This window comes from Acomys russatus, chromosome 19 (genome assembly GCF_903995435.1).
Source record: "Acomys russatus chromosome 19, mAcoRus1.1, whole genome shotgun sequence".
Classification (NCBI taxonomy): domain Eukaryota; kingdom Metazoa; phylum Chordata; class Mammalia; order Rodentia; family Muridae; genus Acomys; species Acomys russatus.
The window spans coordinates 13,484,505-13,510,874 of NC_067155.1; the positions used below are offsets into that span (position 1 = coordinate 13,484,505).

At 52.7% G+C, this 26,370-nt stretch overlaps 1 protein-coding gene across 1 annotated transcript in view; it reads left to right on the forward strand.

Annotated features, from left to right (window-relative positions):
* Sympk (symplekin scaffold protein) overlaps positions 1–26,370 on the forward strand; it is a 31,437-nt gene that overhangs the window by 409 nt on the left and 4,658 nt on the right. Inside the window, exons 2-21 of the mRNA XM_051162501.1 lie at positions 3,149–3,272; positions 3,367–3,432; positions 7,257–7,310; positions 7,394–7,467; positions 10,187–10,313; positions 11,790–12,039; positions 12,469–12,639; positions 14,382–14,621; positions 17,085–17,239; positions 17,525–17,675; positions 19,242–19,446; positions 19,988–20,138; positions 21,222–21,457; positions 21,948–22,029; positions 22,170–22,283; positions 22,991–23,138; positions 23,766–23,926; positions 24,856–24,964; positions 25,213–25,313; positions 25,800–25,890. Of these exons, the coding sequence (XP_051018458.1) occupies positions 3,168–3,272; positions 3,367–3,432; positions 7,257–7,310; positions 7,394–7,467; positions 10,187–10,313; positions 11,790–12,039; positions 12,469–12,639; positions 14,382–14,621; positions 17,085–17,239; positions 17,525–17,675; positions 19,242–19,446; positions 19,988–20,138; positions 21,222–21,457; positions 21,948–22,029; positions 22,170–22,283; positions 22,991–23,138; positions 23,766–23,926; positions 24,856–24,964; positions 25,213–25,313; positions 25,800–25,890 (2,791 nt within the window). The 5' untranslated portion in view covers positions 3,149–3,167. The remainder of the gene's footprint in view (positions 1–3,148; positions 3,273–3,366; positions 3,433–7,256; positions 7,311–7,393; positions 7,468–10,186; positions 10,314–11,789; positions 12,040–12,468; positions 12,640–14,381; positions 14,622–17,084; positions 17,240–17,524; positions 17,676–19,241; positions 19,447–19,987; positions 20,139–21,221; positions 21,458–21,947; positions 22,030–22,169; positions 22,284–22,990; positions 23,139–23,765; positions 23,927–24,855; positions 24,965–25,212; positions 25,314–25,799; positions 25,891–26,370) is intronic.

The following is a 26,370-nucleotide window of genomic DNA, read 5'->3' on the forward strand; positions in this document are numbered from 1 at the left end:
TCATCCTCCGCGCAGCACACGGCTGCAGCTGGCCCTTCATTTTCCCCAAACAGGCCATGTGCCTTCCCGCCTCGGTGCCTTTGCACAGGCTGTTCCCCCCCGCACTCCCCCATCCCTCCCTCTCTCCAAACATGCTGTTATCCATCGGCCTAACTCCCTTTCATCCTTGGGGTTGGGGGGCTCGGCATCCTACGTCACTTCCCTTGCGAAACCTCCGTTTCCCGCCCTCCTTGCCAAAAGTCCTCCTGCGGAAGGCTCTCATAGGTCCCCGAGCCTTTCCTTTTCGTCGTCACGTGTGGTCGAGTTTGTTATTACGGGATTTATTTTGTACGCTATCTGAGGCTGAGGCTGGCCCTGGAGCTCGGTGTAAGCGAGAACTGGGTGTGTCTCAGTCGGTGCCTGCCTCCCAGCACGGCGCCCATCACACACTGGAGTCGCTCACTGTTCGTGAATGAATGAATGAATGAATGGAGAAACACTCGGAGGTCCAATCTTCCGAGTCGTTTGTACTTCCTGGTGGGAGGGGCAGGTCGCTGCTGAGCACCTTTAAGGGAAGGAAAACAGTGTTACTGTTTGTGATCCCCAGCCTGCAAGGATCCCAACTAGCGCTCAGTAGGGAGTCTAGCAGAAATCACCAACTACATTTATGTAATGAAATGATTTGCAACTGTAGAAAAGAAGGAGGAAAAAAATAGACTGAGCTCCAGCATTATTAGAGGGGAAAACTGAAACAAAAAAGTAGTTTATGTACAAGTTGACAGCCAGCCCTCTGTATCCAGAAGTTCACGTGTGTGGACTCTGACGACCTTAGAAATATTCAGGAAATCAGTTTACACTGACCATGTGTAGACTTTTTAAATTTTTACATCACTCCCTAAACAATAACAATGTAACAAACGTTACACAGTGTACTGCACTGGGTGTTTCAAGCCACCTAGAGGTGACTTAGGCCAGGCTTGGTGGTGCAGACCTGTAATTTCAGCTACTTAAGAGGTTGAGGCAGGAGGATCACAAAGTTCTAGGCCTTGCCTGGAGTACAGAGTGAGTTTACTGGTAGCCTGAGCCATAGGGAAGCCCTGCCTCAAAGTCAAACAACAAAAAGAGGATTGGGGAGAGTGCTCGGTTTTAGAGCACTTAGCCTGGCATGCAGGGGTTTTGAGTTCCATCTCTAGCATAGCCAGAGAGTGCCAGAGGGTGTGTGGGGGTTTCACGTGAACACTGCTCTTTTGTTTGTGGCAAGGACTCTTGTCCCATCTGGCCTCCCAACTCTCAAATATAGGATGGCCTTGAGTTTTACACCTCTTGGTTTCTGTAGTGTTGGGTATGGAGCCTGGGGCTTTGTGCATATGAAACAGCTGAGCTTTGTCCTCAACCCCAAGGTGTTTGTTTTGAGACAGTGGCCACAGGGCCGGGTCTCAAACTGAGATCCTTTTACCTCTGCCCCAAGTGCTGGGATTAAAGGGGTATGCCACCATATACGGCCAAACAATGCTATATTTTTTAAAAATTTTAATTATTTTTTTTAAAGGAGTGCTCTGCCTGCATGTACACTTGCAGGCCAGAAGAGGGCATCAGATCCCTTTATAGATGGTCATAAGCCTCCATGTGGTTGCCGGGAATTGAACTCAGGATCATTGGAAGAGCGGCCAGTGTTCTTAACCACTGAGTCATCTCACCAGCCCCAAACAGTGCTATTTTAAATACAGGAATACATTTTGATATGAAAGGGCTCCTGGGCTCAATCTCAGTTATTGGCAGCTGAGCATAATTTTTACTAATGAAAAAAGAGAGAGAAAAGCCAGGTGTGGTGGCGCACGACTTTAATCCCGGCACTCGGGAGGCAGAGGCAGGTGAATCACTGTGATTTCTAGGCCAGCCTGACTTCCAAAGTGAGTCCAGGACAGCCAAGACTACACAGAGAAATCTTGTCTCGAAACCCCCTCCCTCCCCCAAAAAAGTTAAAGAGTAAACCAAAGAGGAAGGAAACTCTCATTGGCTCTTGAAGTGTTACCCAGAAAAGCGGAAAGCTGCTCGCTTTCTGGCCCCAGGAGCACTGTGGTGTGTCGTGTCAGGTGGCCTCGGCTTAATGAACACACATTAGAACAGCAAAAGGAGCACACTGGATGTGCTCTGTGTGTGTGTGAGTTTGGAGTAGGGAAGACCTCAGCATGGAGGAAAAGATTAGATCTCCGGTGGCAGGAGAAGCAGCAGATTTTGACAAAGGAGTGAGTAGTATAGGGTCAGCTGACAGCTTGGTGGCCTAGAGGGCAGGCTGTGGCTATGGCACTGACTTTGTGCAAGACATGTGTGTGACAGGCAGCCTTCACATCTCAAATTGTTATGGTTTTGGGTTTTTTTTTTCTTTTTGTTATTGTTTTGTTTGTTTTTCGAGACAGGGTTTTTCTGTGTAGCCTTGGCTGTCTTGGACTCACTTTGTAGACCAGGCTGGTTTCGAAATCACAGCGATCCACCTGCCTCTGCCTCCTGAGTGCTGGGATTAAAGGCGTGCGCCACCACACCTGGCCTCTATATAGGATTTATAATCCACCCAGACCTACCAAGTTACTTTCAGGCTCCCGTAGCCTTAACAAAAAGTCCTGACGCTGGGTGTGGTGGCATACGCCTTTAATCCCAGCGCTGAGGAGGCAGCAGCAGGTGGATTGCAGTGAGTTCGAGGCCAGCCTGGTCTACAAAGCGAGTCCAGGACAGCCAAGCCAAGGATACAAAGAGAAACCCTGTCTCAAAAACAAAAACAATCAACAAACATCCTGACAATAAACTTTTTTTTTTTTGGTTTTTCGAGACAGAGTTTCTCTGTGTAGCCTTGGCTGTCTGTCTGTCTCTCCCTCTCTCGTGGGAAGGGGCTCAGCATGCAGCCCTGGTTGGCCTGGAACAATGTGTGGGTGTGCACACATATAATTCTAGCTCTTCGGAGGCACCGACAGAAGGACGGGAAGTTGACGGCCCTCTTTGGCTACCTAGTCATTCTGAGACCAGCCCAACCTGCATGACACCCTGTATTTCAAAATCTATATAACAAAAAGTACTAGAGATGAGGCATTGTACCCCCGGCACATGGCCATAAAACCCCAGCCCCACTCAGGAAGAAGGAGCGCTGGACACGGAAACTTACTAGTTTCTTTTCCAGGGAGAACCTGACAGCAGTCATGGCGAGCGCCAGTGGGGACAGTGTCACCCGCCGGAGTGTGGCTTCACAGTTTTTCACACAAGAGGAAGGGCCAGGCATTGATGGCATGACCACTTCTGAGAGGGTGAGTACAGCTGCGGGGCTGGGAACAGGAGGGCTGCAGGGATTGGCCTGGGCTAGCAAGATGGGCGTGACACTTGGTTCTTCCGTCCTTCCAGGTGGTTGACCTCCTGAACCAGGCTGCGCTGATCACCAATGACTCAAAGATCACAGTGCTCAAACAGGTGAGGTGGGGGTGGGGGAGAGGGAGGGTAGGACAAGGCAGGGGATAGAGCCACTGAGGGAGCCACCGACACCTGAAGTCACACATGCCTACGGTCATGCCTGCCTGTACTCACACAGTCACGCACCTGTGATGCAGTCATTCATGCCTGCGCTCACACACACCTGTGATACGCTCGTTCATGCTTGCACAGGCACACTCATACATACCTGTGCCCCACAGTGCCGTGCTATGCAGCATGCTCATTCAGTGCCTCAAGATCTGGGACTGGCGTGGAGTGGGGAGGGGTTGCCTGTAGTTTATACACAGAAAAGCAGACCTCAGAGTTCACAGACTAAGCCTAAGGCCACTCTGCTAGCAGCTGGCCAACCCAAACCAGCCATTGGATTCTGAGGTCCTCCTCAGGTGCTGTGCCTTTCTTTATTGCCTTTCCTCTTTGCCATGGGCCTAGTAGGGTGGACATAGCGATAAGCTATAGTAGGCAGAGCTGGCATGCAGAACTAAGAGGCAGATCCTGACAGTCTGCAGCACAGGGGGTCAGGGAGGGTTTTATAAAAGGGGAGCATCAGAACTAAGTGCTAGGGGAAGAGAAGATGTAAGTAAGGCATAACCGAACACACCAGAGCACCAAAGCATGTGCAGGAGTAGAAAAGGATAGAGTCCTTCAGAACAGGAAGCCAGGTTGGAGTTCAAAGGTGATTGAATAGGGCAGAGGCACAGCTCAGTGGTAGAACCCCTGCCTAGAATCCCCCAGTGAGGGGCTGGGGGCGTGGCTCAGTGGTAGAGCCCCTGCCAAAATCCCCTAGTGAGGGGCTGGGGGCGTGGCTCAGTGGTAGAGCTCCTGCCTAGAATCCCCCAGTGAGTGGCTGGGGGCGTGGCTCAGTGGTAGAGCCCCTGCCTAGAATCCCCAGTGAGGGGCTGGGGGCGTGGCTCAGTGGTAGAGCCCCTGCCTAGAATCCCCCAGTGAGGGGCTGGGGGCGTGGCTCAGTGGTAGAGCCCCTGCCTAGAATCCCCCAGTGAGGGGCTGGGGGTGTGGCTCAGTGGTAGAGCCCCTGCCTAAAATCCCCAGTGAGGGGCTGGGGGTATGGCTCAGTGGTAGAGCCCCTGCCTAGAATCCCCCAGTGAGGGGCTGGGGGTGTGGCTCAGTGGTAGAGCCCCTGCCTAAAATCCCCCAGTGAGGGGCTGGGGGTGTGGCTCAGTGGTAGAGACTTTCCTTGTTTATCAAGCACAAAGCCTAGGGATCTTTCTTTTCAACACCAGAAAGAAAAAACACACAACATTAGAGATGGTGGGACCACACTGCCTAGGTCAGGACCCTTGTTCTCTTTCTTCTGCTTGTGGCCAAGAGGAGCCACTTGGTCCTGTGCGGTACAGTGGGTGCTGACGGTGGTGTAGCTAGGAGGGTACTTTACTAGCAGTACTTGGAGTTGTTTCACTGAGGGTTGGGCCAGCTTTGCATTTGCAGGGGGGTGTCTGGGCGAGGGTGCTGCTTCAGAGTCTAGCATGGGGCTGGAGCGATGGCTCACTGTGAAAACAAGAGGATCTGGGTTCAGAGACCCATATAGAAGTTGGGTATTGGCTGTTTGTGCCTACGACCTCAGCTCCAGGGGTGGAAAGAGGTGAATCTGGGGAGCTCGCTGGCTAACCAGCCTAGCTAAAGCAGCCAGCTTTGCGGTGAGAGAGGAGCAAATGAGGAACACACTCTGTATATATGGCTGTCCCATCCCCTCAGATACGGCGTTTTAAAAAGTTGACATGTAGGAGGTTCCAGGAAATGTGCTCTCGTGGTCAGAGTGCTTGCTGGAATCTGACACTGTGAGATTGGAGAACCGATGGCTGAAACTTAAGAAGGCAGGTTGCCCTTTTTTTCTGTTCCTTATCCTAGGGATTGGCCTGAGAGCCGTGGCATACCGGGCAAGCACTCCACTGTCCATCTACATGCCTGGACCTTTTTCTGCTTGTTCGTTTATTTGTTCATTCATTCATTCATTTGATTGAGTGATTCTCTTTGTAGCCCTGGCTGTCCTCAGACTCACAGCGACCCACCTGCCTCTAGCTCCCGGGTGCTGGCATTAAAGGCGTGTGACACCATGCCTGGCTAACTTTTAGTCTTAGAGGTGTTTTCATTATGTTGTCCAGACTGACCTTGAACTCACAATGCAGCCTTTGGCACCTGTTGAACTTGTAGTCTTCATGCCTCCTCGAATAGCTGGGATCATAGGCTCACTCCCTCTTGGCTATCATGACCTGCTGACCAGGGCTACCCACTTGTACAGATGCAGTGAAGCCTCCCAGTGTCCTGTGAAAGTCTCAGCATACAGCATAGCTTTGAGGCGCAGGGGGTGGGAGTGTCAGGGCCACCCCTGCTGCTTCCTCCCTGTTCTTGTCTGCTGGACTGCAGCTGGGTTTTTATTTATTTTTATTTATTTATTTATTTATTATGCATGCAGTACTCTGCCTGCATGTGTGCCTGCATGCCAGAAGAGGGCACCAAATCACATCATAGATGGTTGTGAGCCACAATGTGGTTGCTGGGAATTGAACTCAGGACCTCTGGAAGAACAGTCAGTGCCCTTAACCTCTAAGCCATCTCTCCACCCCCTGGGTTTTTTTTTTTTTTTTTTTTTAATTATAGTTTTGGTTTTTCAAGACAGGTTTTCTCTGTGTAGCCTTGGTTGTCCTAGACTTGCTTTTGTAGACCAGGCTGGCCTTGAACTCACAGCGATCCGCTTGTCTCTGCCTCCTGAGTGCTGGGATTAAAGGCGTGTGCCACCATGCCCGGCTTTTTATTTGAGATTTATTTATTTTTTAATTTTATATGTTTTACCTGCATGAGTGTGTGAGCATGCGTCTCTGCCGAAGGCTAGAGGAAGAGCTGGAATCCCCCTGCAGCTGGAGGTACAGAGGGTTGCGCTGGGTACTGAGATTCAAACCTAGTCCTTTAGAAGAGCAGCCAGTGCCCTTAGCTGCCAAGCCATCTTTCCAGCTCCTATATTTAAATTAAGCAATTTTTTTGTTGTTGTTGTTGTTCTTTCTTTGTTTTGGTTTTGGTTTTTTGAGCCAGGCTTTCTCTGTGTAGCACTAGCTGTTGTGGACTCAATTTGTAAGCTAGGCTGGCCTCGAACTCAGAGATCAGCCTGCCTCCGCCTCCTGGAGTTCTGGGAATACAGGCATGTGCCACTATGCCTGGCTAAAATTAAGCAGTTATTTATTTTGCCTGTATATCTGGTGTGTCTGTGTGCTTGTTTACATGGTATTGGTGCTTGGAATGAGATGCGTGCATGTGCATGCACTCTTATAGAGGCCCAAATTTGACATGTTTCTTAGTCACGCTCCACTTTATTTATCTACTGCGTTCTCTCAGTAGAACGTAGAGCTTGCTGGTCCATTCATCTCGTTAGCCCTGTTGCCCAGGAGCCCATCTCCGCCTTCAGAGTGCTGGGGCGGGGGCTGCTCTGGAGGCTCACACTCCATCTTCATTCTTACAGCAGAGGTGCTTTACCCACTGAGCCATCTCCTGGCCTTTGCACTTACTCTTTGTATTTCTCGTATGGCTGGACAAGTGTGTGGAGGGCAGAGGACAGCTTGCTGGAGTCGGCTCGCTCTTTCCAGACATGCTATTTAGTTCTTCAGGCAAGGGTGGCGAGCACATTTACCCACTGAGCCATCTCTAACCCTTTTATTCTGTTTTTTAGATAGAGTCTATAGGCCAGACTGTCTAGCTAGCATGACACCCTCCCAGGTACTGGGATTGTGAGTGAAAGCCACCATGCCTGGCTTTGGGGCCTGGTTTTATGTCTGTTCTACCTTCCTTCCATCTCCTAGGTTCAGGAGCTGATCATCAACAAAGACCCCACCCTGCTTGATAACTTCCTGGATGTGAGTGGTCAGCCTGGGGGTGGGATAAAGGGGAGGTCATGCTCTTTGGTGCGGCCTAACCCATCTTCCCTCTGACGTTACAGGAGATCATCGCTTTCCAAGCAGACAAGTCCATCGAAGTGCGCAAGTTTGTTATTGGCTTCATCGAGGAGGCATGGTATGGGGGCTCCTTGAGAGCGCCTGGGTTGCCAGGGTCCCCCAGCACACCCCTAATGGGATTACAGCCCTGGATGCCACAGTCACTCACTTCAACCAACACTGCATGGCTTCTTGTTCCTAGAAGGGGCAGTCCTCCTTTCAGAATACAGGCAGCAGCTGTTTCTCAGCCACCGTCTCCACCATGGCTTCTCTCCACCAGGCTGACATGACATGGGTACTGGGAATTGAGCTCAGGGTCTCTTCTAGAGCAGTGTGCACTCCTAACTGCTGAGCCATCTTCTGCCCACTCCACCCCTCCCTCCCTGGCCTCATCGTCCAGCTCTGAGGCATCCATTTGCCTGAGGGGAATCATACCCTCAACCTGCTGGCCCATAGCTAATTGACCTGCTGAGAGGCCGCACTGTCTTACCCTGCTTGCTCTTACAGTCTTGCTGCCCTCTGGGCGCTCAATGGAAACCATGCACTTGCCTGACCCCATCCCCCTCAGGCCCTCATAGAACACCCATGCCCTTCATGGCCAGTCTGCTTCCGCTTGACTTGTGACCTCAGGTGGCCATTCCTTCACATCCCCAGGGTAGCTCAGAAAGCTCTTCCTGAGCATTCCCTTTGGCTCTTTCCCGGTGGCATTTCTGTCTTGATTGTCACTGCTCTCTGTGGTGCTCCGCACTGCTTGAAATTGCCTAAATAATTCTAAAAAAAAAAAAAAAGTGTCAGCTTCACAGCAGGGCTTCTCTGTCTGGATGGCCTCCTGTCTCGGTGTCGGCCTCAGACAGGGTTGGTTCTAATAGCAGCGGCGATGTGGGTGTTGAACAAGCAAAGCCATCTCATCATGGCTTGTAGCCTCTTGCTCATAATCTCCACGGCAGCCTTAGATGGGGCCAGTCACCTTCTCTTGAGTCTCAGAGGGGGGGTAGTTGGGTTTTTTTTTTTTTTTTTTTTGGTTTTTGTGCTTGGTATAAAGGAGGTTTATTGTGGGAAAAGAAGAAAGGAGGGGCCCAAGACAGAGAGAGACAGACAGAGAGAGAGAGTGAGTGTAAGAGAGAGGGAAGCTGACGGGCCTTCCAGTCCATTCCTTCTTTACTCATTCCTGGCTCTGAGGGGAGGAGACGAAGTAGCTCTTTTTGTTACCCTCTTAGCCTGCCAGGAGCTATTGAGTCTTGACCTACTTTGTTATTCAGCCTTGAGCATGAGGCTTCCAGCCATTTCTTGATCTGTTTAATTAAGAAAATAAGCTTGGAGGATCAGGTGGGTTCTCCGAGTTCACTAGGTAGAACTTGGCAGACCTAGGATAGTTTATGTCTGACTCCAGTGCCCGCAGGGTCACACTTGCTTCTTTACTGGGAAAATGGGTGGAGACAGGTTCTCTCCATGGCCTTGGACTTAGAGTAGTGGTGTTGTCCCCCACTGTCTCCCTGGTGCTGGGATTGCCACATGTGCCATCATGCACAGCTGTGCTAAGTTTTCTGAATTCACAAAAAAATAGTGTGTGGAGCAAATGTGTCCCAGTGTGCCAGAGGTCACCGCAGGAGGGAAGCTGTGTGCTGCCCTCCCTCCTGGCATCACAGTCAAGTTTGTCTGTTTGAGACAACGTCCTGCTTAGCCCAGGCCTGTGGGCAGTTTTCTCTACCCCTGAGCCATCTCTTTAGCTTGGGTGTTTGGTCTTGTTTGCCTGTTTGGTGTTTGGTTTGGTTTGGTTTGGTTTCAGCTTTTTGAGACAGGATTTGTCTGGGTAACCCTCACTGTCCTAAACTCAGTCTTTACACCAGGCTGGCCTCCAGCTCAGAGATCCGCCTGCCTCTGCCTCCAGAGTGCTGGGATTAAAGTGTGCGTCACCACCCGACATAACGTTTCATATTTTTTGTTTGTTTGTTTGTTTGTTTTTGTTTCTTTTTTGTTTGTTTGTTTCTTTTTTTTTTATTTTTTTGTTTCATATTTTTTGAATGATGCAGCTGATGTTTAGAGTCGGATTGGAACGTATGTTGTGAAAAACCCCATTAATGTGCCGAGTTCTAAGGGCTGGCCTTCCTAAGTTTCTTTATTCCTTCCTAAGTTTCTTTATTCCTTGGCCAGACATTATTTCTTGGCCAGACATTGCCTTTCATTCTTCCTGGCAACCAAAGTGACCCCGTCAGGTCTTAGTCCTCCAAAGGGTCTCTACAGTGGGAGCCTCCTGGCCCAAGTAAAGCAACTGGGTGTGCTTATTAGGTTCATTCTTTAAGTACTCAAAGGGTTTTGTGGCCGTTTTTACCACTTCTACAGTAAATGTTCTTCCAAATAAGATGAAGATGGAACGGGCTGGGGATGTGGCTCATGTGCCTAGAATTGCAAGGTCTTAGGTTCCATCTGCAACACTGTAATTCTGCATAGTGGTGCACACATGTGCATCCTAGCATGCAGGATGTGGAGGCAGGCGGATCTGGAGCTCAAGGTTCTCCTCAGCTACATAGGTAGGTAGAGGCCAAGTTGGTACCCAGACTGTCTCAGAGGAAAAGATGATGCACTGGTCACACTTAAAACAGTTGCTGGCTGTCACTGACATAGCCAGCAGGGCCCTACAGAGTTGTAGGAGTGAAGTCTGCAGGACCAGCCATGCTGCAGGGGCCCAGGGCAGCTCTGCAGTGGAGGTGTCAGCATCCTCTTCCACCTCAGTTTCCTGATTTATGGGTCCCATCTCCTACCCCAAGGTCAGCGTGAACTGGCTCCTTTTCCCTCCCTAGCAAGCGGGACATTGAGCTGCTGCTAAAACTGATTGCCAACCTCAACATGCTCCTGCGGGATGAAAACGTGAACGTGGTAAAGAAAGCCATCCTCACCATGACCCAGCTCTACAAGGTGGCCCTGCAGGTGAGTGTCTTCCGGAGGAAGCCATGGCAGAGTGGGGTTTGGTTTAATGTCGAGTGCTAACTCACAGCTGGGCACATACAGGGCTGCCGCTGCTCTTCTGAGCCACGCTGCAGTCCTTGTTTTGTGCTTGTCTTGAGCCATGTGAATTGCCCAGGGAAATCTTGAGTTTCTCTCTCCCTGCCTGTGCCTCCTCCTTTAGCTGGATTATGACCTGCACTGCCTGGCCTGGCCAGTGCACTCTTGTTATGAGTGAGGTTTGCTGACACAAGCAGACAGCAAGGCATCTAGTGTTGTCTTTTGGGTCCACTCACTTATGTGTTCAACAAATATTCCCTGGCAGTCTCCAGTCTGAAACCCCCTGCCAGGTGATGCAGGGGACAGCCAGGACCAGTACTTTACAGTACTTCTAGCCCAGTGAGGGACACAGACTAAAGGATCACCTCAACCAAGTGTGGGTTGTTCACCCATAACCCCAGCATGTGGGAGGCCAAGCCAAGAAGAGTTCAAGACCACCTTGGCTACTTCAGAAGACAGTCTGAAAAATAATAGCAATTAAAAAAAATTATTTATTATTACATACAGTGCTCTGCCTGCATATATACCTCCACATCAGAAGAGGGCATCAGATCTCATTATACATAGTTGTGAGCCACCATGTGGTTGCTGGGAATTGAGCTCAGAACCTCTGGGAGAGCAGGCAGTGCTCATTACCTCTGTGCCATCTCTCCAGCACATAATACAAATTTTTAAAAAAGGATCATGAGTCTGTAGAGATGGCCAAGCTGTTGAAAATACTTGCACTTGTGGCGGAGGTCCCAGATTCACTTCCTAGCACCTACATGGTAACTCACAACCGTCTGCAGTGCCAGTTTCAGGGCATCTCTGCCCGCTTTCGGCCTCCTCCGGTGCTGTGACCACTTGGCACACAGATTCACAAGGACAAGACACTCATACACATAAACAGCCCTTAAAAAGGAGGGCATCACACAACTTCTCGACTGCTAGCTGATGGATGACACAGGAGTGAGTACATTGTCATAGCAGTGACCGGTTAGGTCACTCACTGTCAGCAGAATAAAGCTAGTTAGTTGTTGGCATCCTTAGTATTCTTTTTTAACATATGTGAGTGTCCTGCCTGCATGTGTGTCTGTGCCGGGTGTGTACAATGCGTGTGGAGCAGAAGAGAGCATGAGGTCACCTACAGCTGCAGCTTCAGTTGAGGGCTGCTGTGAGCATGGCAATCCAGCTCGGTTCTCTGGGACAGCAGCCAGTGCTCAGGCTGCTGCACTGTCTCTAGGCATGCTCCCACCTTCTGAGGCCACTGCTGTGCCTTTGGTCATCCCAGCCTGACCCAGGGCCGAGTACAGCTGTTGGTGTGACCAAGTGAGTGCTCGTCCTCACTCAGTCTGCAGGTGGGGGCAGGCCAGCCGGCACTGATGTGTTCTCTGTCTCCCACTCCTCCTGGCCCCTTGGCAGTGGATGGTGAAGTCTCGGGTCATCAATGATCTCCAGGAGGCCTGCTGGGACATGGTGTCCTCCATGGCTGGGGAGATCATCCTGCTGTTGGATTCGGACAATGACGGCATCCGTACACACGCCATCAAGTTTGTGGAGGGCCTCATTGTTACCCTGTCACCCCGCATGGCTGACTCTGAGGTCCCACGACGCCAAGAGCATGACATCAGTCTGGACCGCATCCCTCGCGATCACCCCTACATCCAGTACAGTGAGTGCCCTGGTGCCCTGTGTGCGCTCACACCTGCCCCTTCTGCATCCCAGGTTAGCCTTGTAGAGCTGAGGGTGACCTTGAACTTCTGATCCTCTTACCTGAAACCTTCCAAGTTTGGTGAGATTACAGGCCTGGGCTGTAGATGGATTGGTAGAGTGCTTGCCTGACAGAGTCCCAAGATTTCCCCAGCCCTTGCATACACTGACCATTACATGCCTGAGAATCCCAGCACTTTGGGTCAGGAGTTGGAGGCCAGCCCAGCCTGCACAGTAAGACCCTGTCCCGCAGTGCTGTTGCAGTGTTCTGTAGGACCCAGGTAATATGAGTCAGCGTGTTTACACTGAAGTGTTCGTGTTCACTCTGGAGGACTAGAGCTCCCTGCTGCTCTGGGCCCCCACTGACTGGTCCTCTCCCCTCCCTCATTAGATGCCCTGTGGGAGGAAGGCAAGGCGGCTCTGGAGCAGCTGCTGAAGTTCATGGTGCACCCCGCCATCTCCTCCATCAACCTGACCACAGCGCTGGGCTCCCTTGCCAACATCGCCCGCCAGAGACCCATGTTCATGTCTGAGGTGATCCAGGCCTATGAGACTCTGCACGGTAGGTTGAGCGCTCCACCACCACCCCCCCAATGCCCTCTCCTGGCCAGGCTGTTGGTTCCTAAGGAACCGTGAGCTCTTTGTGCCCACGTGTGCCGGTCAGCACTAAGGCTCACTGTGCGCTTCATGCTAGAGAGGAAGATGCTGTTAGTAGGGGCCTTTTCTATTATTTATTTATTTATTTATTTATTTATTTATTTTGTCTGTCTGATTAGAGACAGGGTTTCTCTATGTAGCCCTGGCTGTCCTGGACTCACTCTGTAGACCAGGCTGGCCTTGAACTTAGAGATCCGCCTGGCTCTGCATCCTTGAGAGCTGCAGGTGTGTGCCACCTTGCCTGGCTTAGTAGGGGCCTTTTCTAATACCTGCACTAGCTCCCAAATAGTTGACACAGAGACCTATTAGATTCATTCAGTAAGCTTAAGCACTATAACTGGGCAGATGTTCATCTGCTCTAACCCAGCTATGCTAGTCTGGCTAACTCCAGCCGTCACCCTGGTTGCTTCTGCTCCATCTTTGTCCTCATGACAACTTCCCCAAGGCAACCTTCCTAGGGGGACCTTCTGTCCTTTCTCCTCACTCCCTCTCTCCCTCCCTCCTTCCCTTATTCTTTCCTTTGTTCCTTCTGGCTAGTGTTAGAAGTCCAGCCTTCCTGTTTTCTCTGCCCACTCATTGGCTGTTCAGTTTTCTATTAGCCAATCAGAAATAATTAGGCAGCATTCCTTACACAACTTTGAGACAGAGATTCTTCAATAATCATGACAGTGCCCATGTCCAGACTACCACCCGATCTTTGGGTACAGAAATCGGCATCTGAATATACCGAGCACAAGACCAATGCCGAAAACTTTGGTGTGGGACAATACAGTACTTGAAAGTTGGCCTGGGATGCTGGTCCCACAAGATCCTTCTGACACACCAGCCTCCCCCTGATCCCTCAGAAAAAGAGGCTGGTGATATTTTCCCACGTCCATGCCTGGACGCTGGCCATGGCTGTAGTTGTCCATCTCGGAGCTCTTTGTTGACTGTTTCCTGAAGCAGTAAAGATGGCCCCAGAGCTCAAGGCTCCCATCCGATCCACTTAGCAACAGAGTGAGAGAATGCGACTCTTTCCCCACCATTCCAGCAAAAGTCCAAGGCTGATGCTCATTGTTTGTGATTGGCTGAGCAGAGACTGCTAGCCTACTGCTAAACCAATCACAGTGGCCAGGGAAACGCAGTGTTCTCATTGGCCCCAGTCTCTTGCAGACTTGGACTCAGGATGGAGACAGGGTAGTTCCCTCAGAGGGAAGTGAGAGTGGCACTGGCTGAGGAACTGGTGGATGCTGTGAAGGCGGAGTTAGAGGCCTCTTTCCCTGGGGAGCAGGCACAGCTTGCTCACCGAGGTGACTGAGACTCTGGCTGGTCATGCCAGTGGCAGGAGGATCAGCCTGAGCTGTGGCAGCAGTCCAGCAGCCTGTGGAGAAGGTGGCAGTTCCAGGTCTCCCCAGGGTTAGCACTGGCCTGCAGGTCAGAGACCTGACCTGAGCTCACTGTGCAGACAAAGAATGTTCAGGCTTCTCACCTTGAAGGACTAATGTGGTAGAGGTCTTTGGGTTTCTTGTCTCACCTTGAAAGGAGGGAGGCTGCGAGTCCTTCTGGGAGCCTAGGAACTTCCCAGGGAGTGTCAGCAAGCACCATGCCTACATGTGGGCCTGAGTACTGAGCCTGGCAGGCACTGCAGTGCTCTGTCTGTCCTCACAGCCAACCTGCCCCCAACACTGGCCAAGTCCCAGGTGAGCAGCGTGCGTAAGAACCTCAAGCTGCACCTGCTGAGCGTGCTCAAGCACCCTGCCTCCTTGGAGTTCCAGGCCCAGATCAGCACCCTGCTGGTGGACCTGGGCACGCCGCAGGCCGAGATCGCCCGCAACATGCCGAGCAGCAAGGACTCCCGCAAACGGCCTCGGGACGATGCAGACTCTACGCTCAAGAAGATGAAGCTGGGTGAGCTGGGGCATGAGGCCTGGCCTTGTCTGAGGTGGCTGGTGACTGTGGCGGACTGTTAAGTTGTGTTAATGCACAGTACTTTACACAGCATGACAGGGTAACCATAGCTGAGCGATATAACTGTGCTATATTATATACATTTAGTAAGTATGAGTTTGTTTAGGTTTTGGTCTTGGGACTGTAGTGTAGGAGCGAATGACCTTGGTCTCTGCCTCCATCTGTGCACTGCTGGGATGACAGGTCTGTGGGCAATTGGGATTTATTTAAATGTTACAGAAAGGAACGAAGTCTCCTTGTTCCAGTCCTGTTTTATACATGTGTAGAAGGCTCTTTTCTTTTACTTGATATATATATAACTAGATTTTTGAAAATACTTTTTAAAGTCTTAGCATTTTTGGTTATTGTTGATACATGATCACAGTCTTACTTCCTCAGCCTCCGGGTGTGGGGTTGCAGCTGTCACCACCCAGCACTGACGTGACTTCTGTGATAGTTAACAGTAGTGTTGGCCATAGCAGCCTCTCAGTGCCTACCTGCTTGCTTGCTTGCTTTCTTTCTTTCTTTCTTTCTTTCTTTCTTTCTTTCTTTCTTGGTATTTCGAGACAGGGTTTCTCTGTGTAGCCTTGGCTGTCCTGGACTCGCTTTGTAGACCAGGTTGGCCTTGAACTCACAGCGATCTGCCTGCCTCTGCCTCCTGAGGGCTGGGATTAAAGGCGTGCGCCACCATGCCCAGCCTTTTAAAAATTTTTTTATTTGATTTGATTTGATTTTAAGATTTATTTATTATGTATACAATACTCTGCCTGCATTATAACTGCAGGCTAGAAGAGAGCATCAGATCACATTATGGTTGTGAGCCACCATGTGGTTGCTGGGAATTGAACTCAGGACCTCTGGAAGAGCAATCAATGCTCTTAACCTCTGAGCCATCTCTAGGCCCCCAACATATTTTTTAAAATGTCATTGTGCTTGTGTATAGAACATTTCTGAAGTTCTTGGGGGGTGTTTGCTTTGTTTTTGACAGGGTCTCCTGTGTCCTGGCTGGCCTTCAGACTCACAGAGATCTACCTGCTTTTGCTTCCCAAGTGTGAGGATTCAAGATGTGCACCAATGTACCCAGCTATGAAATGATTTTTCTAGAATTAGATTTCTTTATTTACTTATTTTCTTTATTTAGTTTTTTGGGGGGGGGCATTTTTTAGACAGGGTTTCTCTGTGTAGCCTTGGCTGTCCTAGACTCACTTTGTAGACCAGGCTGGCCTCGAACTCACAACGATCCACCTGCCTCTGCCTCCCAAGTGCTGGGATTAAAAGCATGCGCCACCATACACAGTGAAATGATTTTTCATATTCAAAGAGAATTAATTTCACAAGGCTGCTGTGTGGGTCTAGCTACATCTCTCCATTGCCCAGTGAAGAGAGCAATGTGTGTCTGTTCTGCTCCCCTTTAGGTTTCTGTGGGGCCCTTTCTATGTATGCACCTGTGTGCTTTGTTTTTTAATGGGGGACACTGTGCTACAGTGCATGTATGGAAGCTAGGGCACAAGTCAACAGGGTTTGCCCTCCCCTTCCACCTCATGTGGGCCTTGGGGTTTGAGCTAGGATCTCCAGGTTTGTGCAGGAGGCACCTTTTCCCACTGAGCCATGTTGCTGGCCCTGGATCTTTGGATTTGTTTATTTTAACTTTTGATTTAGATTCATTTTATTTTATCTATGAGGGTTCTGTTTACATACATGTATGTTAGCCACATACATACTTGGTGTCTCAGAAGGCAGAAGAGGGCATTGAATCCCCTGGAACTGGAATTACAAATGATTGTAAACTGCTATTTGGGTGTTCTTGAAGGCTAAGCTAAATTGACCCGGTGAGATGGCTCAGGGGCTAAGAGTGCTGTCTACTGTTTCAGAGGACCCGGGTTCAATTCCCAATACCCACATGGCAGCCCATAGCCATCTATTCTAGTTCTAGGGGATCCATATGGTGCTCAGATACACATACATGCAGGCAGACACGTGTACAAATAAACTAAACAAACGACGGTTTTGTTTGGTTGGCTTTTTTCAATATAGGGTCTTTCTGTGTAGCCTTGGCTGTCCTTGACTCGCTGTGTAGACCAGGCTGGCCTCAAACTCACAGCGATCCTCTTGCCTCTGCCTTCTCCAGTAATAGCAACCCTGTCTCTCACTGGAGCCTCCTGCCTGGTGAGCACGGGGCTCTGCATTCCGTCCTCAGTATGAAGTCTATCAATGACATCGTCATCTTAGAGTTTAATGCGAAAATAGAGGCTTGGGCCTTTGCCACGTCCTGGGACCCTGGGGCCCTTTTATGGCCATGGCACACTGCAGCCTGTGCCCTTGCCCTCTCTATGGCTGCTGCTTGCAGAGGCTGACTAGAGCTCCCTGAGCCCAGGCCCTGCTGCTGTGTAAGGGGCCAGCCTCTTGTTCCCTCCCCCTTCTCAGAGCCCAACTTGGGAGAAGACGATGAGGACAAAGACTTGGAGCCTGGCCCATCAGGGACGTCGAAGGCCTCAGCCCAGATCTCAGGCCAATCAGACACGGACATCACTGCTGAGTTCTTGCAGCCTCTGCTGACGCCTGACAATGTGGCCAATCTGGTGAGGAGGCTGAGGTTGTCCCGGGAGCAGGAGGCCCGATCCCAGCCCTTTCCCTGCCTGTGCTCCACCATGGTCACCTCCATAGCAGCAGCCAGGGCTTCCTCCAGCTCTTACATGGCCACTCCTCTCAGCCGCCCTCCTCCTAGAGGCGTCTACCCACTCTGCTCTCAGCTCCCCAGAAAGCTAAGATAAGAAAGCAGCTTCCGTCCCGCCCTCAGTTCCTGCTGTGTCTGCCATGTTGGCCTAGGCTGAGCTGGCTAAGGTCCCCTCCCTGGGTGTCCACAGGTCCTCATCAGCATGGTGTACCTGCCTGAGGCTATGCCTGCCTCCTTCCAAGCCATCTACACACCCGTGGAGTCAGCAGGCACCGAAGCCCAGATCAAGCACTTGGCTCGGCTCATGGCCACACAGATGACAGCTGCAGGGCTGGGTCCTGGTGAGTCCTGTGCTGACCCTGGCCGGGCCATTGAACTCTACCCTCCTCACTGGAAAAGCTGTGGAGATGAAGCTGTCTGGTGTCACCTGTCATGGGCCCGTCATTATTTTCAGTGTTGTCTTCAGGCCCTGGGGTTGAAATCCAGCAGACTCCACCTTGAGTCCACCTGGCTGGGGTCAGGTTACTGAGGCTGTAAGCCTTGGAGTCCGTCCCGTTTCCTCCGTATGCTAGTTCTCTATGTCATCAGAGGCCAGAGGAGAGTGTCAGGGTTCTTGCAGATGGAAGAATTGCATGAGGTTGTGGGTGCTTGGAATGGAACTTGGGTCCTCTGCAAGGCAGCAACCGCTTTTCACCACTGAGCCATCTCCAGCCCTTTGTTTTCCGTAAGGCAGGGTAACCCATGCTGGCTGCAACTTCCAACAGTGTCCCTGCCTAGCCTCCTGAGCACCACATTACTGCAGTGAGCTGCCCTAGGCACCAGCATGTTCTGTGAAGTATAAATTATGACCAGTAACACAAGCACAACTCCAGTGTCAACATGGCTGTGAGCGTCACAAACCACATTGGTTCTTCTTACCTTTATGTGGGTTCCGAAGACTGACCCCAGGTCCCCTTTACCCTCTGAGCCATTGTGCCAGCCCTTGTTCTGGCCTTGTCATGGCTGCTGTGAACATGTTCCAAGGGATGGAGCTGTCAGTCACATGCCCTCTGCTGATAATGACAGTTGATCATGAGCATACCCTAGCAGCACACACCTGTCGCCCCAGGAGGTGGGGACAGGAGGATCAGAAGTTCAGTGTCATCCTTGCATGCATAGTGGATTTGAGGACATCCTGGGGTTCCCAAATGGGCTGGTGGGACAGCTCAGTGGGTAAAAGTGTTTGATGTCAAGCCCAAAGACTTGGGTTCAATTCTCGGAACCCACATGGTGGAAGGAAAATCCTGCACACACACACGCTTCCATGTGCACGCACATGAGCGAGAAGCATGAGGGCTTGTGTCCTGATGCCCACAGCCACCTGGGGCCCACGGGTGACCTGACTCAAAAAACAAAGTGGGGCTGGTTGAATAGCTCGGCTGGCGACACTGCCTGTTGCCACACCCAAACACCTGAGTTTAATCTTAGGGACCCATATAGAGAGAACCAATTCTACAAAATTGTCCTCTGACTTCTGTACAAATGCACAACACAAAAGTAAAATGTTTAAAAAAAAAAAAAAAAGGCGAGGAAGTGTGGTAGCGCACACTTTTTAAACCTCAGATCCCTTAGTCTGAGGCCTGTCTGGTGTACACAGGGAGTGCAGGCCAGTCAGGGCTGCACAGTGAGACTCTGTGTTAATAAACAATAAAATGGAGCTAAGGGAAGGTACAAGTGCACCTCTTCACATGTGTGCACAGTCTAGCGCACCAATACACACGCCACACAAGCGTGCTCATGCAGGCCACACAGACAACTCTAAAGAACCTGCCTGTGGTGTAGCTCAGGAGTGAAGCTGTTTGCCAGGCAGGCCTCCCGTGAGTGCAGCGCGCACGGTGGAGGCTGATGTGGTGGGTGCCTCCGTCCAGGTGTGGAGCAGACGAAGCAGTGCAAGGAGGAGCCCAAGGAGGAGAAGGTGGCGAAGCCGGAGAGTGTCCTCATCAAGCGGCGCCTGTCGGTGCAGGGCCAGGCCATCTCTGTGGTGGGCTCTCTGAGCACCATGTCTCCTTTGGAAGAGGAGGCGCCCCAGGCCAAGAGGAGGCCAGAGCCCATCATCCCCGTCACACAGCCACGGTGAGTCCAGCTGGGGTGTGGCCCCTGCCCCGTGGGTGTGTCCCGTGAGTACAAGGCAGGCTGAGGGCTGGGCCAGCTCCCCTCTGCTCCAGAGTCAGCACGGGGACGGCCAAGCGTTTGTGGGTCTCTGTGGCCACACCTCCTCTTTCTGTCTGATGTTGGGAGGGCGGTGGTAGAGTGACTAAGTTAGAGAGTCTTGGGGCCACAGGTGAGGGTGACGATGAAGTGGTTAGCATGGTTCCTCGGGTGCAGTAGGAGCTCCTGGGTGTCACCCCCCATTCCATCGTCACCCTGTTCAGGGTCTGTGCTTACTCTTCTCCATCTGACTCCTGCTCCCAGCCTGTTCACACAGGGAGACAACAATTTCAATTTCCTCCTGGCTCTGGCACCCTGGCCTGTTGAGCCTCACTCACTCAGGGAGTTCAGAGGTGGCTGTGTGATGTCTGTGTCTATATGGCCCAGTCCCTAAGCTGGGGCCACCAGACAGACTAGGCTGCGGAAAGCATGCCAAGTCACTGTCCATGTCTGTGCCCTTATGTAGGCTGGCAGGCGCCGGTGGGCGCAAGAAGATCTTCCGGCTAAGCGACGTGCTGAAGCCCCTGACAGATGCCCAAGTGGAAGCCATGAAGCTAGGGGCCGTGAAGCGGATCCTGAGGGCTGAGAAGGCTGTGGCCTGCAGTGGCGCGGCCCAGGTGCGCTCCTCAGCCTCATGAAGAGACTCTGTGGCTCCAGCCCCCAGCTCGGGTGCCCAGAACCCCTGCTTCAGGCTTGAGTGCCCCCTGCAGAGTCAGAGCAGCAGTCTTGCAGGGTTGTGTGTTACGGGGTTGTAGGGTGAGGCAGCTCTGATTCAAGTATTTTGCTTTGTTTAGTGTATGTGTATATGTGTTTGCCTGCATGGGTTTATATGCACCGTGTGTGTGCAGGAGCCCACAGAGGCCAGGAGAGGATGGCAGATCCCCAGGAACTGGAGTTACAAGGAACCCACCAGCGAGTTACAGCAATCCACATGGGTGCTGGAAACCAAATGCAAGGCCTCTGCGAGAGCAGCAGTGCTCATAACCACTGAGCCAGTGCTCCAACCTTTACTTTCTGATGTGTTTGCTTGCTTGCTTTGTTGTTGGGAGTTTTCGAGACAAAGCCTCTCTGTGTAGCCCTGGCTGTCCTGGAACTCACTCTATAGACCAGGCTAGCCCCTAACTCAGAGATCTGCCTGGCTTTGCCTCCCAAGTGCTAGGACTAAAGGCGTGTGTGTCACCACTCCAGGCCTTTTCTTACATTTTAAGTATTTATTTGTTTTTGTGTGTGTTGTTTTATGTGAACATTTTAGCCTGAGCAAAGGCGTGGCTTTTCCCCCCAGTGCCACAGAGCATTCTGGGTGATAGCAATACCATGTAGTCTTTTCTGGGTTTTCACCCATATCCTCTTCATGCGTAGAGGTGACGAAGAGAATCTGGAGGGTCTTTTCCTCTGCACTGAAGTACCTAGTTACATCTGGGAGCCTGGGGTGGCTAGGTGATAGTCGACAGTTTGTTACTTCCTTGTCCACTGCACACTAGTGAGACTGGTGTTATGCCTCTTCATGCTGCCTTCCTTGATTGGTTGTTGACTGATTTAGTTTTCTGAGATAAAGTCTCACTCACCAAGCTGGTCTTGAACTTGAGCAGTCTGGGTGCCAGGATTGCAGATGTTAGCCTTTGTACCCAGTTTATATGGTGTTTGCACCGGGCATGACTGGAAGGCCCACTATACTGACACACTTGCTCACCTACCCCCAGGTGCGCATCAAGATCCTGGCCAGCCTGGTAACACAGTTTGACTCTGGACTCAAGGCAGAGGTGCTGTCCTTCATCCTGGAAGATGTCCGGGCCCGGCTGGACCTGGCTTTTGCCTGGCTCTACCAGGAATACAATGCCTACCTGGCAGCAGGGGCCTCCGGCACTCTGGACAAGTATGAGGACTGCCTCATCCGCCTGCTCTCGGGGCTGCAGGAGAAACCAGACCAGAAGGATGGGTGAGGACTTGGCGTAAGCCCATGTCCCCTCCTGTGTCTCACTTCCCTTTCCTCCTTGGTCCACCCAAACTTGCCCTCCCCATGTCCCTCTCTGTCTCCCATTTTCTCGCTCCCTATAGAAGATGCTCTGTGGGAGGGTTCGGGTGGTGGTCATCAGGCTCACTCCAGACTCTGCAACTTGGTCTGAGTGGCCTCTCACCCTCTGCTGACGGTTCCCAGGGGTGGGACAATGGGACAGTGGCTCAGTGGTAGAGCACAGCCCTCGCACAAAGGAAGCCCTGGGTCGCATTCCTTGTTTTAGCAAAAGGAGCAGCTCGTTAGAGAGGGAGCATCTGTACCCTACCTATCCGCCAATTGGCAGCTTTGCGGCACCGGCCTGCCCCTGTCTGAAGCCGGGCCCAGGGCTGGGGAAGCTGTATATGCTGCTTGGGCCCCCGCATGTGGCTGCCTTGCTGCACCTGTCCTGAGGGACCTGGTCTTTCTTGAGCAGGATCTTCACCAAGGTGGTTTTGGAGGCCCCGCTGATCACCGAGAGTGCCTTGGACGTGATACGGAGGTACTGTGAGGATGAGGTGAGCAGGCCGCAGATGTGTGGAGGAGGCAGGGAGGCAGGCCTGGGGACTGGGGGGGTAGGGGGGAGGAAGGGAGGCAGGCCTGGGGACGGAGGGGGGGAGGAGGCACAGCCGACTGAGCATGGTTGCCCCGTCTGCAGAGTCGCGCCTACCTAGGCATGTCGACGCTCGGAGACCTGATCTTCAAGCGCCCTTCTCGCCAGTTCCAGTACCTGCACGTGCTCCTCGACCTCAGCTCCCATGAGAAGGACAGGGTGAGTGCGCGCTGTAGCCAGCCAGCCTTGCTTTCCTTCTCCGCAAAACGCAGCTTTTCCATTTACCATGGTGTGGCGTCACCACGGAGTCGGGGCTGTCCTGACCCTGCGTGGACACGTGCTCTCAAAGGAGGCGTGCCTGTTCTCTCTTCTTTCTCAGTTGTGTTGGGGAACTGTCACCGGGGCAGCAGCCAGTAAAGGAGCCCGTGTGACCACAGAAGGATGACTTCACGGTATACAGTTCCTAGGTGTCTGTCCAGTAGACGAGGGGCGGGTTCAGGGAGCTTCCTGGAGGAGGAGACATGGGAGATAACCGTAACCGTCACAGCTATGCCCTAGATGAGACACGTGCTCAGGCGGCACGCCACAGCCACAGCCCTGTGCTGTCACTTGGTACAAACTCATGCTGAAGACCAGACCCTGGTCTCAGCTCCTGTCAGATGGTGTCTGAGTGGAATGAAGCTCGCACGGTGACGTGTGTTCCAGGCAACGGGCTGCCTGTCCTGCCAAGTTCCAAAGCCAAGGTCGTTTGACAGGGAGAGGACTGATGAGCGAGCTAGGCAGGGGACAAGATGGATCTGAGAAGTGCATCAGCCGCAGCCGGGGATACAGGCCCTGCTGTCCTGGCCTCAGGCCAGGCTTGTTTCTCAGTAGTGCAGTGGGTTCTCATGACCCCCCCCCCCCCATCTTGCCCATTCCACCCTCAGGTGCGCTCCCAGGCCCTGCTCTTCATTAAGCGCATGTATGAGAAGGAGCAGCTTCGAGAGTATGTGGAGAAATTTGCCCTCAACTACCTGCAGCTCCTGGTTCACCCCAACCCGCCCTCGGTGCTGTTCGGAGCTGACAAGGACACAGGTTTGATGCAGGTTCATCTGACTTGTGTTGAGCTCCATCCAGCCTGTAGAATGGCTGCTGGATAGGAGCAAGGGTGGCCAAGACAGACAGACAGACATGGGACTGCATGAGTGAGAAACTAGAGGACCAGGAGAGCAACCTGTGGGTTCCAGGGTCATCTCGGGCCACTCCCCTTAGCGCAGTCCCAGGTGCCGCCAAACAAAAGGCCTGGCAGGAGCCTGTGTGGCCCGGGGAGGACATGTGAGCGGAGGTGCTTCCCTGCCACACAGAGGGTGGCCCAAAGGCTCAGCGGTGAAGGCTTTCTGCCAACTATCAGTAGGGAGGGTGGCAGGACTGCCAGGTAGGCTGCCCCACGTAGTGCCTGACAGATAGCCGACGTGAGGGCATTTCTGTTGGGGCCGTAGGCAGTGGTGACAGGACTGGGGGGTGCAGGGTTGGGTTCGCACTGTAGAAGGACCTTCAGCTGCCTTGGGCTTGGTGTTGGGAGGAGCTCCTACTCTTTTTCCACGCGCCGCCTTTTCCTGCTGACTTCGCTGAGAAGCACGGGCACTGGGGACAGAGCTTTGGGAAGGGAATATAGGCCTCTGTTGACGCATGGCCCCGTTCCGTCCTGTTCTGTCCTGTCAGAGGTGGCTGCGCCCTGGACGGAGGAGACAGTGAAGCAGTGTTTGTATCTGTATCTGGCTCTCCTGCCTCAAAACCACAAGCTGATCCACGAGCTGGCAGCTGTGTACACCGAGGCCATCGCCGACATCAAGCGGACAGTCCTGAGGGTCATCGAGCAGCCGGTGAGGCTCCTGGCCCAATGCCATTGCCGCTTGGGTGTCTGCCTCAGCAGGCACAAAGGGCTGTCACCTGATCCATGGCTTTGGCTTGGGGTGGTCCTCCCATCATTCTTCAGCCCGTGAGAAGGCCCAGGGTGGCTCAGGTACAGAGCCTGGGGTGGGCACTCCTAGCTCCGTGTCCTGCCTTTGCACTCCTCACTGTGCCCTGACATGAGGGCTGCAGGCCAGTCCCCCAAGCAGTGGCCTCCTTAGCGTCTGAGCCACAGGGCCACACCATGAGTAGCAGTTCGGGTGGGTACTCGGGTTGCTGCTGGGCTCAGAACCCCCTGTTTTATGTGTCAGCTCTGCCCCCTGATTTTGTTTTGTTATTGGAGCGAGTCTCATTAGCTAAAGAGCCTCTCACCTCGGCCTCCTGAGTGCCGGGGTTACAGGTGTGCACAGCCCTGCCCTCGTGACATTGCGTTTTTTCGAGACAGCGTTTCTCTGGGTAGCCTTTGGCTATCCTGAACTCACTTGCTAGACCAGGCTGGCCTTGAACTCACATCAGTCTGCCTGCCTCTGCTTCCTGAGTGCTGGAGTAAAGGCTCGTGACATTTTTATTATGGAAAATTCTAGTAGAAGTGAAGGGAGAGGGGAGGTTGCGTGCCTTGGTCCATCACACTGCAGCAGCTGCCTGAGTCTGGCCTGCACCCTCGGCCACACTGGACCAAGCAGTGGCTGTGGACGGGAGGCAGGACCAGGGAAACCTCCCTAGGTGCTGCAGCGCAGGTTGGGCATGGGAGGTTTAAGACAGTTGGGGTGCTGACCTGCCAGGGATGAAGTCTCTGAGCTGACACTAGGAGAGACCTGGGACCCAGTAGCCTTCAGCACCCCAGCTTCTGCAGCCTCCTCAAATGCTCACCGTAACCTGGCCTTGCCGACTCTGCGTTTAGATCCGAGGGATGGGCATGACCTCACCAGAGCTGCTGCTGCTGGTGGAAAACTGCCCCAAGGGGGCAGAGACCCTGGTCACCCGCTGCCTGCACAGCCTCACTGACAAAGGTGCCTGCCCCTCTCCAGCCTCCCCTCCATCCCACCTGCTCCTCCCCTGCAGGGGGTGGAGTGGCTAAGTCCCCAGTGACTGCACCCCTGTGGGCTTCTTCCACCCTGGGAGCTATGCTTAGGAAAGCAGAGACTGGGGACCCTGCTCTGGAATTGCGCTGCCCCTCTCATATGCTTATCTTTGCCCCTACCCCATGCTCACTTCCTCTGGCCCCTCCCCAACTCTACTTTTCTCTGTCTTCTTGAAGTACCGCCATCCCCAGAACTGGTGAAGCGGGTCCGGGACCTGTACCACAAACGGCTGCCGGACGTGCGCTTCCTCATCCCTGTGCTCAATGGGTTGGAGAAGGTAGGGCAGGAGGGGAGGGGCAGCCAGCCAGCCGCTTCTGCTGTAGATGGGACGGAGGCTCCTGAGAGCAGTGGGGGGACCCATCCTGCCCCTGTAGTCAGTAATTGTACAGTGTGCTTTGGAGCTGGTCCCCAGGCCATTCTCAGCCTGCTCAGGTGTCATAGCAGCATCCACTCTGTATGTGTGTAAGTATAAAGCCATTGTCGTGGCCTGTGGGAAACACCCCAGCAGGAGCACATCTCAACAAGGCAGTACGCCTAGTGAGTTGGGGACCAAGGGTACGTCATCCCCTCACATGGGAGCGAGGGTAACACTGTCCATTAGGGTAGGCAGCAGCTTTGGGGAGAGGGGGCCCTGTGTTAGGAGTCTCAGAGGCCTCACTGGGGTGAGTAGGTGGGTAGTGGGGTCTCCCACACTGGGGTGAGTAGGTGGGTAGTGGGGTCTCCCAGCCCAGTATCACTCTCTCCTCCCCACCCTCCCCCGCAGAAAGAGGTGATCCAGGCCCTGCCCAAGCTCATCAAACTCAACCCTATCGTGGTGAAGGAGGTCTTCAACCGCCTGCTGGGCACCCAGCACGGTAGGTGCCCTCCCTCCTAGCCAGCCTTCAGCTTACCTCCTGTCACACCGGTCGCGTGGGATGGCTGCCGTGTCCTAGGAGACGAGGGTCTCTGTTGTCCTCATCATTTCCCTCCGCCCTCCCAGCCCCACGTGTTACATGAGTTCTCATCCTGAGAGCCAGAGGCATTTTGTCCACTGTGGTGAGAAACAAAAGAAAACATGTTCAAGGAGGGAAAATAGCCATGGATGTGAACGAGTTCCTCATCCCTGGTCCCTGTGGCCACAGTTAGGGACACCGTAGGGGGATGTAGTTCTATGACATGTCTGGTCTCCTCTCCTACAGCAGGAGGTCACCTCTGTGAAGTGCCTTTTCCCACCACTGTTTGCCCCAACACAGCAAAGGTTCAAGCCACTCTACCATTCAGTGACAGCCTGGCCCTGTCCTATCCTGCTCTGCCTTAACCTGTACTGCCCACGGTTGTGTGCTGGGTAGAGTTAG